At 44.0% G+C, this 11,538-nt stretch overlaps 1 protein-coding gene across 1 annotated transcript in view; it reads left to right on the top strand.

Moving 5' to 3' along the window:
* The window catches only part of SORCS3 (sortilin related VPS10 domain containing receptor 3), a 567,608-nt gene extending 561,145 nt beyond the window's left edge, over positions 1-6,463 (top strand). The window contains exons 26-27 of the mRNA XM_008686652.2: positions 5,182-5,342; positions 6,077-6,463. Of these exons, the coding sequence (XP_008684874.2) occupies positions 5,182-5,342; positions 6,077-6,141 (226 nt within the window). The 3' untranslated portion in view covers positions 6,142-6,463. The remainder of the gene's footprint in view (positions 1-5,181; positions 5,343-6,076) is intronic.
* The last annotated feature ends 5,075 nt before the right edge of the window (positions 6,464-11,538 follow it).

Genomic DNA, 11,538 nt, shown 5'->3' with positions numbered 1-11,538 from the left:
AGGGTCAAGGAATAAATGGGTTTAAGAATCTGAACTCTATCCAATTTATGGGTGTATTGAGTTAGGAAAATAAGGGATAGCCTATGAAATCAATTTATTCTCTTCAAGAGAAGTGGAAAGAATTTTTAAACCTCACCTAAATTTCTAAAGTAAGGTCTTGGATATTCAGGAGATCTTTTCTACAGCTTACCACCCATTTAGGGTGGTTAAGTAGACAAAATGCAGCTGAAATCTGGTGCACACATAGGCACACACATGTACATGTGCGCGTGCGTGTGCGCGTGCACACACACACACACACACAGTTTTCTTATCTTTTGTTGCAGCTACCTGGTCTCTCCGTGTAAATTTGCATGCTAAAGATATTCAACCTTTATCCCTCTCCCTCTTCTTCCTCTTTTTCCTGTTTCTAAAGGGCAATTGATCAGGAAAGACCAAACTTCACATGTATTCGGAAATTATGTTTGAAGGCCACAGGAGGGGTGACACGACAGGATACTTATTAAAACATGAAATTGAAATCAATAATTCTGTAGCATTATTTGAATAATGTAATACTTCTACCAAGAGATGTCCTGATTCAGAGTATGGACTCTGTAATAAGACAGACCCAATTTTAACTTAGCATTTGTAGCTTTGGGCAATTGAATCTGCCTCCCTAAGCCTTAGTCTCTTTATCTGTAAAATGGAGAAAACACTACTTAATAGGCTTGCTGTGCAGTTTAAATATAATAACATCTATACCTGGTACGTACTAAATAGTCAACAAGGCTAAGCTGTTATAGGTAACAGAGAACGTGACCTCCGAAGGTGCCTTCTGTGTCACAACACAGCCCATGGTGGGTTCTCAAAAAAATGGCATCAGTGGCACGGAAATGTGCTTCACAGAAAGACTGGTTAGAGTAAAAATATCATTGATTATTCTGAAAGCAAAACTTGGTCCTGGGAGTCTTTCTAGACACTGAAGGTAATGCTTTTAGATTGTGAAAGTCATCAGTTGTAGAGGTGATTCGCTCCACCCTCTCCCTCGGACCTCATTAGCGGCCCTCTCGTGGATGCCTCAGGCTTCAGAACGTGGGATTTCCTCAATATACATCTCAGCATTACCGAACTAGCAGGAAGCCTCCAACACCCTTCATATCAGGACAGAGTGAGGTTTACCTTCCTACTCAATTAATAGACCAGTGTGTGAGTTCATACCCCCTTGGATCAAGACATGTGAACCCATGTGCCCATGTTGCCTTTGAAGATGGGAACAAACCTTCGTACCACAAGTAGAGAACAAAGATTCCATATAGAAACAGTCCAGTGAAGGCAACACCCATTTGTGGGTGTACTTCAGTTACGTGCAAAGCACACCTTTATCCATCCAAAGATTTGATTGTGGAGAAGCCTGGTGGTTGCTGGAGCTTGAAGAGCAGCTAAACCAAATTTGTCACCTTCTGGCTTCTAAAACCTCATGGTTGGGGAGGACAAGAGCCAGTAGAAGTCCTGCAGAAAGGTATTTGTGTCAGGCATCTGCAAACTAAGGCAAGACATCCTGTGACTTAGGAAATGTTCTGTTCTGTTACAAATGCTGCTAAACTCCCTAGATAGTGAAGCTATTCATGTAGGCATCTCTAAACGTGTACATTGGAATTCTTGAATCTCTGCCAGCTAATGACATCTCTGAATTATTCTGCCTCTATAGTTTCCCAATATCAGCCAACTCTTTCTGTGTCCCTGACAGTGAATCGTGTAGCTAAGGCCACGGGGAACAGACACCACTCAAACTGGATGAACAGGAGAATTAGCTAAGTACACTTACCAATCATCAGTTACCTTTTCTTGTCTAGCTACCTTTTCTGGAAGTTTTCTTCCCAATGCTCAAGCCCTTTGGTTGAGGTCCTGTTGGATGTTCTTTAATTTCTTTGGTCTTTTTTCCCTCCCCATCACCTAGAACTCTTGTGATGGCTTTATGGAGGGTGCTGGGCTTGCTAATGAGTAGAGGTCAGGTTCTTATCTGCACTTCCCAGAGGCTCCTTTGCTGCTTTAATCACTGTCCAATAGAACTGTCTGCGATGACGAGATGCTCCGTAAGCTGTACTGTCCAATGCAGTAACCGCTAGTGTGACTGAGGAACTGAATTTTAAATTGTATTTCACTTTAATTAATTCAAATTTCAATTTCTGCCCCTGGCTAGCAAACATTCAGTACATCTAGAGAAAGGGCAGTTCTGTTTCTGTTTCTAGATCGCTGGCCACACGGAGTTTTCAGACCCAACGCTTTCTCGGTGTAATCATCAGCATTAACTCATTAAACCACTTATTCATCCAGCAAACATTTACGGTGTGTCCACTATGTGCCAGGCACTGAAAACAGTCTCAATGCCCCAAGTGGTCACTTAAGAGAGGAAGGAGAAGAGAGCCACCATGAACCCCAAGCTTTCCTTAAGTAAATATCACCCTGTTTCTCATATTTGATCTTATTCTGGGACAGTTATTTTCTGAAGTTTAGACAAAGTAATTAGAAATCACTATGACATGGCTTTCCTTATCTGAAAATTCTGCCTAACAAGACTTTCTTTCTATACTGTAGATCTGTTTTTCTCTGGTTATCCAAGAAAACTTTTGAGCTTTTATATGTTTTTCTAGCTTTTTTTTTTTTCCCTTAGCAAGTCTCTAATCACAGTCTGAAGCCTACTTGCTTCAGAGAAATTTAGGGAGACCTAAATTGCCTCCCACGGGCTCCTAACACTTAGAGCTGGAGCAAACAAAAACTGAAGTTTTCATGGGCGATTCGGTTGATCATCTTCCCTCTCTATTAAGACCTACATGAATGTGTAGGCCAAGAGAGGCCCCTGAATCTCATTATTTCCAACCTTTCTTACCTGCAAAAATAGGGCTTAGTCTGATACTCTCTCATAGTCCTTCAGGTGCATATATTAAGATATGTAAAGCAATTTGATAAGTTTTTAAAATGTGCACATGATGACATAAAATTTTCTCCCCTCCCACCCATCTATGAAAAATGTTGAAGAAATCTGCCTGTTGTTTAGATATTGAAATAAAGTGAACAGTCTTTGTAAGGGCAGATTTATCCACATCCTCCCAGGTATTGCTAGGAAAGCAGCAAGGGGGAGGCAGTGAACTCTGGCTAGAGCTCTGAAGTACACAGACTTGTGGGATCAGGAAGAGCTCGACCGCCTCCAGCACCTAATAAATATTACAGCTGATCCCACCATTCATGAGTAATATGTGTTTTCATGATTAGAAGAAATGTTAAGTCATTAGGCGGCATTTCTATTTAGATAAGAGGAAAGTAAGGGCCAGCATGAATTTTTAATTGTACATATTTCGAGAGCCTGCGGTCTGCTGCCTCAAATAGAATCTATTCACTTAAGGTCCTTGTAAATTATGTTAAGCTGGTTTAGACCAGTAGGAGTCACAAGGACACCTCTCTTAATGTATGAAAACCAACCATCAAAGAAACAAAAACAACATAAAGGAGTGGTAGGAACTACCCATGTTTCATACCTATTTTGGAATCTCTCCTAATGAATTAGCTATAAGCTAACCTCATTAAATGACCCCATACTCTACCTTGTTGGGGCTGGAGTAGGGAAGAGAGTATAGAAGCTTGAAAACACCACTGCTTGGTCATAGGGCAACAGAGTGATTCTCCTTTAGGAAATGTGCAGAATGTTCTGGATTGGGATGGGTGTCAGATACCTTAAGTTTTAATAATATCATTACCAGTGATCAGCTTCAGGATGTCTGGATGTTAATCCAATTTCCCCATCATTTAATGGGGTAAGAGAGGTCTCTTCTAGAGATAATATCCCAAGGTAAAATCATGGTCTTTTTGTTTGAGGATCAAATATATGAAAGTAGAAAGAGCACAAGTTTTGAGGTTATCTATTCATTCACTCAACAAATACTGAATAGCAACCATGTACCAAGCACTGTGCTAAGTTGCACGTACAGCAGAGAAGACAGAGAATATAGACCCAGCACACATGGGAGACAACATCAGCAGACTTGCCTCTTACATTGCCCTAAACCCAGCACCCTATTCATTTCTTTCATAAACACTGTCCCATAATTCTATGTTTTTCACAGGAGAGGTGGGGTGGTCTGGAGAGGCCTCTCAGAGCCAAGTTCTGAAGGACAAAAAGGATACCATCATGAGAAGAGTAGAAGGGGGAGTGTTATAGAGGGAACAGCTGGTTCCAAGTCCCCAAGGTGGGGACAAGTTTAATGTACTAGGTTCTTGCAACTCAAAGTTTGGGGCTCAGACCAGCAGCCTCAGCATCACCTGGGAGCTTGGCAGAAATGTGCTGCTTCCCCCCATCCTGTCCAGACCTATCCAGTCACAAATGCACGCTAGCAAGAACCTGGGTGAGAAATAAGCACATTAAAGTCTGAGAAGCACTTGGTGAAAGGAGTTCACAGCGGGCTATAGGCCTGGAACCCAGTGGGCCAGGGAATATGGAGAGGGGTCAGAAGATGAATCCTCCAAGAAAATTCCAATCTCAACTGGCTGCTCCTCCAACCTTAAGTCTTTCTGCCTTGTTTCCAGACCTACAACCTTTTGTGTCTTTGAAGGAGATTATTTAGCTTCTTTTAATCCTTGCCTTAATCCTCTCCACAACCCTACAAGGAAGCTATTATTACTCCCACCCAGCAGATGAGGAAACTGACTATCCAAGTAGTTAAGATCTTTGGCCCACAGGTGGTGTTCTGAAGATAGTAGCAATGGCTAGAAGCCTTTTCTTTCTTGGCTCTTCATAAAGGAAACCAATGTGAATTGATTAAGTTGATACAACTTTAGAAAAAGATGTCTTTTCTCTGTGACACAACCTTATGTGTGTGAAAGTCCAGCTCCTTGTAAAACTTGATAACGGACAAGTCTTTTAAGGGTTTTAGCGCATATCTGCTCAGCAGCATTGCCCTTCTGTTGACACCTGTTCGGTTTACTCCAGAAGAAGGTGCCATCTCCAGGGAGTTTTGTGGTTTACATCTCCCCTGGGCATCTGGTCTCTGGCCTTGTGTTTCTTGGCCTCATGGCCACAGTGGGTGACCAGCCCCTTTTCCAGATATTGGCCTGTCCTACAAATAGCTTCTTCCTTCCCCTTGTGACCCAGAACCTCCCAGTGGCTCAAGTTTGGTGTACCCTGTGATCATAATTTGATTTTTGTAGGAAAATCCCCTGGATTAACTTCTATGCTCAAGTCCAACACGACAAGGAGCAGGAGATGATTGGGTCAGTGAGCCAAAGTGAAAACGCCCCCAAAATCACACTCAGTGACTTCACCGAGCCCGAGGAACTGCTGGACAAAGAGCTGGACACCCGGGTCATAGGTATGTGTGCTGGTATCACCAAGCTCCTGTGTCCTCTGTCCTCCGAACTCGAGGGCAGTCAGCTCACATGGCCTGTCCTTCAGCTCCTGCCAGACTGGAGGGGGTGGGAAACAGCTAGCTACAGAGACATAATTGTGTTTTTAAATTTGTCTGCCACCTCTGGCCACATGAAAGTGGCAGATTTTTTTTTTTTTTTTTCCCCTTAAAAGTAGACCAAGATCAAAAGTGCTGGAGTCGGAGTGGGGGAGGGATAAGGCCAACTCTCCATTACTGTTGAGATTTTTTTTTCTATGAAGCAAAAGCAGCAGATGTCCTAATTAATAACCACATAAAAGTGGGCTCTAGCATATTCCTCATCTGTGAAGTGGGAATAATAGTACCTACCTTCTAAAATTGTGGTGATAACGAAATGAGAGTATGTCATTAGCACAGAGCCTGCCACAGAGTCCGTGTTCACTTACACAGCTCTTACGGTCGTCGTCAGTGGCGTGTAAGATGGCAAGGCGTTGCTCCCCACTCGTGTGCTGGTGTGAGAGGTGGACACTTGAAGCATAGGTGACAGAAGAAGCCAATGAGCTGGTAGGATAGGCTAGCCAGGTGTTCCATTATATAAATACCTACTAACCACCTGCTCAAGGTGGCTTGGTATGTAACAGTAAATAAAACAGACGAAGATTCGTGCCCTTGTGAAATTGACATCCTCTGTCTGTCTGTCTGTCTTCTCTCTCCCGCAGGCGGCATTGCCACCATTGCAAACAGCGAAAGCACAAAGGAGATCCCCAACTGCACTAGCGTTTAATACCAACCAGCCACGTGCTCAGCCATCTTTCTGACTTTATTTTTGATGAGTACTATGACTATTATTATGGAAAAATGAAAATGTCTTTTTTACCTTTTGTTTACCAAGGGCCCCTTCATAAATAGCAGGCAGATGCTTAGCTTTGGGAGGCAAAAGGCATTCTTAGCTGATTAAAATGAGACAAAAAGAATAAATGGCTGTATTTGTGCTAAGGGCAAAGGACGCATCTTCCCACGGCCTTCTTGCTTTATTCTGCCACTGACTGTGTGAGGACTGTCTTTTTCCTAGTGGTCTTTTTTCTTCTTTTTTTAAATTATTTTTTATTTTTTTAAGTTGGGTTGGCTTCTCATTAACCTCTCCTGTGCCCCTCCCCCCCAACACCACCCACACTCTCCCCCCAACACACACACCTGAAACACACACCATTTCCCAGTTAGATCTGCAGGAGGTGGGTTGGTGGGGAGTGAAAGTAGCTGCAGAAAGCGTGCACACCTTAATGAATGAGGCCCTGCCTCGTGCATGTCAATAGCGAGGCTACAGACGGCTTACTGTATATAATTACAATGTAAATAGCTTTTTATTTCCTGAGAAATAATTTAATGTTTAGTAAAAAAGAAAACAGAAAAAAGAAAGACGCGTGTGGTGGCTTATGCACTCACCCTCAGAGCTGACCAACCCCCAGGCCTGCTAGATGTGTTGGGTTCTGGATGCTTTCCGGTTGTCTGTCACACTTAACTCTTGCATCGCTGTGCCCATGCCATAGCTGCTTTCTACTTGTGTATATAAAGGGGGGCGGGGGGAGGGCTTCTCTGGGACAAGTCGTCAAGGAAGGACTAGAGTGACATCCTAGAACATGGGGGGCTTTCTGTGCCATCGGTGACCTGGGAGAAGTGGCGAGATGAAGCCCACTGGAGACTTCGAAGTGAGACGCAGGTGGGGAAACAAGGCTTCCCCCCTCCAAAAGGAAAGCATGCAGGGTATTTGTCAGCCTGAGAAGATGGGTTTTCTCTAAAGAAGCTTGGCCACAGATCTGAAAGAGACAGTGATTCTGCTTTCTGGTTGGATTCCATGGAAAGGGGTAATCTTTCTGGAGAATTCTTGGGCTATTTTGAGCTCAGAAAAGTCCCCTGGGCACCAGGGGGACCAGAGTTCATCTTGGCACAGGAGGAGTCACAGCGGTTGGGAGGAATGTGGCATTAGTGGCATCACGAGTCTGTATAAGCCCTTGCAGGCCAAATAGGGGGCTAGCCTTTCATGATATTAGTCAAAGATGATTTTAGCAAAGCTGTGCTATTTGCTTGTCAGGTGTACACAACTTCCTTAAAGTCAAATGTCTGCCTTCAGTTCCCTTAAGATAGTTCTTGCCTCTGGGGCGAGCGGCTTTCAAAGCCAGCGTTCTCGTCCCCAGCGCCCCGGCCCCTCCACCCATTCGCACACACCACTTCTGTTCCGTAGGGTCACTCTAAGCCATGCCGTAGCATTGTTTTCTCTTCAGGCTCAGCCTGAGAACACTTGTTTTACACAATGATATCCTGTATATATATGGGAGGAAAGGCCGGATTTTTGTACCTGTGAATCTTTGTGAGATATCGTTCGCCTTCTTCTCTGTGAGACCCTGAGAGAATGCGACTCAGAACAGTCTGACTGGCTACAGCATAGATCCGGATAAGGAGTGCTTCTCAAGATCCTGCTTTTTTGTTTCAAGGGTTAAATGGGGCAGACAATTGCAATACTTGTACTAAATACTGGAATACAAATGCATGAGTCATGTCTATATACACAGTATATGTACATATACTGTTCTTGATTTTATTGTTCCATTTGAATATTTCTACTGTAAAAAAAAAAGACAGTGGTTTTGAAATTGTTGAAAATAAATGTATTTTTGTACATCAAAGCTATATACCCGGCTGAGATTTTTCTCTTTGGGCTGTTTTCTTCATGTATGGCTATCAGTCAGGTATCGCCGCAATAATGCTACATGGCCAAAACCAAACCAAAACAAATAGCCTGTAACCCAGATACTCATGTTTTACTCATGAATCTCCAGGTTGGTTATGGTTTGGCTGAACTCCATTGAAACTGACCAGGCTCTCCTGAGCTAGTCGGGGTGCTGGCTTCAGCTGGGGTCCAGGCTTGCTTCCTGAGTTGTCATCTTCTGGGACCAGAAGCCAACCAGGGCATGGTTTTTCAGGGTGGATTACAGAATTCCAAGTGAGGCCAACAGAATACTCTATGCCTGTAAGGCCTTGGCTCAAAACGGTCGTTCTTTTACCATCATCTCCATTCTGTTGACTAAAGGAAACCACATGGCCACGTCCAGCATCAGTGGGCCAGGGAAACAGGCTCTGCATCCTGGTGTAAGACACCACTAAGTTACATGACAACAGGTTGATATAGGATTCTGGTCCAGGGGAGGGCACGATGTGTTGGGAACAGTAGTAACAATAGTTCAGTCTACACTACTTACTCATTTTCTGTGGTCCTGTGGGGACCTTTCATTAGAAGGCCCATTTTCAAGTATCCCACCCTAATATTTGTGGCCAGGACTTCTGAGTGGAAGGCTTGGTAACCACACGGCTTTAGAGCGGCATCAGATCCCACTGAGTGGAGACAGAACTGCAGCGCAGGCCTTGAAGACCTTAGCAGAGAAAATGAAAAGAGGAGAGGGAACCAAGAAGACGTACATTCTTTTTTTTTCCCTACAATTATTATTATTATTAATCTTTTTAATGCTGTTTGATGCATCCAACCAGCAACAGATCTTCTCTTGCCCACTGCTGAGTAAGGAATTTGGAAGAATGAGTGAGCGGCTCTTCTCCACATTGGGTAATAAGGGGATATGAAGTACGTACTTAGCATAAGGGCTGTAAGTTAGATGTTTTAATCTCTTTAGTGTTCAGACTATGTAATAAAGTACCATAGATCCCAGAAACCCAAGAAGCCAGAGAGCTTTGGTCAATAATTTGCTCCTATATTTTGGATGCGAGCTGACCATTCCAGAATCATATTTTCTGAACTCAAATGATTAAGATGTAGGATGAAACAAGGTTTTCTTTAGTTTTCTTTTGATTTGTGAATGTATTTAAAAATGATGTATTATTCTTGGTGTAACAGTTCTTGGGTTATACTCACCTTCTTAAACAATTTTTACTATATAAGTTAACTTCCTCAAATATTGAGGATGTCATTTATGGTACCTCTAAAATAAACAGGTTTTTGGTTTTTTTGTGGGGTTTTTTTTTTTTTTTTTTTTTTGGTCTAACTAGTGGTTCGTAACATAAAATGCCTGCATATCTTGAAGGGGTTTATAATGAGCTTCCCCAATAATGTACCATGTCTAAATTTCTGATCCCACGTCAAAAGTGATTTTTCCAAATGCAGTAGTTTCTGCTTTCCCATGGGATCTGAGTTCTTCCCTTGTTCTTTTGCGTCGGGGTTGATAAACTCGGTTGATAAAATTGCTCTGCCGGATTATAAAGGACAGAAGTGAAATAGGAAGTAAAACAGCGGTAGTCAGCTGGTTTCGCCGGGCTGGGGAGAGAGCCCGCGCATTCACCGCCGGCGCAGGGCCGCCAGGTTCCTCAGCAGACAGGCAAAGGCAGGTGGCGGAGAGCATCATTGGCTTTGTAGTTATTTCTCTGCGGGGTTTCTCATCGGAATTAGCTTCTTCCAGGAGATTCTAAACCCGACAAGCAAGCCCCCAGAAGTACTCAGGGTGAAGCCCAGCTCTCAGCACCTGAAGCAGAGCTACTGAGGATTCTCCTGCGAAGTCCGAGAGTAACTGCTCTCTCCGCCACTGACATTGCTCAGGGAGAGTTCGCGGGGAAAAGGCACCTCCCCTGGCTCCTGTTACCATGATACAAGGCACCTTCATCTGCAGAAGTGAGACCACTTCCAAACTGGCTCATTTCCTCCTGGGCAACAGTTGCAGCTCTGAGAGAGTCACCCGATTGAGTTATCTGGAACAAAAACACACTGCGAGTCAAGGTGGCGATGGATTGTGCCTTGGAGAGAATATTAAGCTGGGAATTAGGAGATCTCTGACTTTCAGCAAGTCACTCTGGACCACAATTTCTTATTTGCAAGAGGCAAACACTTTATGGCCTGCCTCACTGGCTACTTTTGATGTACAGAGGTGCGAAGAGCACATTGCCAATTCCAAAACTGATAGATGACTGGGCTGGGCACCCTTCGGAGACGTCTCATCTTCTGTAGACGGGGAAACTGGGAGGCAGAGAGCAACGTGACTTCCCTAACGTTAGACAGCAAATGAGTGTGGAGGTGAAGACAGGACCCGCGTCTTCTTGATGTTAGGGCAGTATTCTTCCCACCACACACCCTCCTGACAAAGGCAAAGCTATACGACACGTTACTGAATGTCAGTGGAAAGCCTGATGGTCATGCCAGGGTGGCTCCTGTATTTCGAGTGTCCAGAACTAACTTCCCAAGCGTCCTCATCATCCAGTGGCTCACAGCCCTCCACATGTCATTGCCCTGCTGACCCTACTTGTTTGGCAGCCCGTGGCTTGATGCCCTTGCTTCCCTCACTGGGCTGAAATAAGGCCGTCAACAGACAGCTGCCAGGCCCCAGCTTCACATGCTATGCTGCTTGCCTTTTAAAGCACTTGGCCTCGTTCAGAGGGAAGAAGGCCAGAGAGCAAACATAAGCAATGGGAATGCCTCATCCTGACACACACACCAGATCCTGCCAAATTCTCTTGTCTACTCCAACGGTACTGCCAAAGGGGACCAGATGTAGCCCAACAATGACCTCCCGGGTACTACTGCGTCTTGATGTCCCTTAAACTTGGTTTAATTACCATTAACTTTACGGTAGCAGAGTGCCCTTCAAAATGTTCTTTGCTTCTGTGTTCTCAGGCCGTATATCATGATGAGATGTAGGTTCCTTCGGAGCAGAATCAACGGCACATTGTACACAAAAACGGGAGGAGAGCCTTAGCTAGAGCTCAGTTTATTCAGAGACTAGAAGTCTCAATAAAACTCCATTACTTTTTCATTGTCCGAGGCCCAGAGAGTTATAATGACATAACCAGGGGCCAATTTCCCTGTCTATAAATTGACAATAATGACGTCTATCTACCTCACAGGGTTGGAACCCAGATGAAATGAAATAATTTGGGTAAAAAACACCCAAAATAACTAATGGCTTGACAGATAATGAATTGAACCTGAGAAGCCCAAGTTCTTTTGTGCTGATCCCCTTTCTCTGTCCTCCCTGGCCTCAAGTTGTAAAAATTATCTGACCAGTCTCTTACCTACTCTCACCTAGGGCTCTACTTTCAGGGAAAGAATCAGAATTACCTGGGAAGACATACCATCCTCCTCAACTCCCCCTCAGAAGGAAGAGAACTTTGGTTAAAATCAGCTATTTAC

This window comes from Ursus maritimus, unplaced genomic scaffold (assembly GCF_017311325.1).
Source record: "Ursus maritimus isolate PB19 unplaced genomic scaffold, ASM1731132v1 scaffold_7, whole genome shotgun sequence".
Taxonomy (NCBI): domain Eukaryota; kingdom Metazoa; phylum Chordata; class Mammalia; order Carnivora; family Ursidae; genus Ursus; species Ursus maritimus.
Note: the sequence above shows the minus strand (reverse complement) of the source record. Positions and strands in the feature narration are given on the sequence as shown.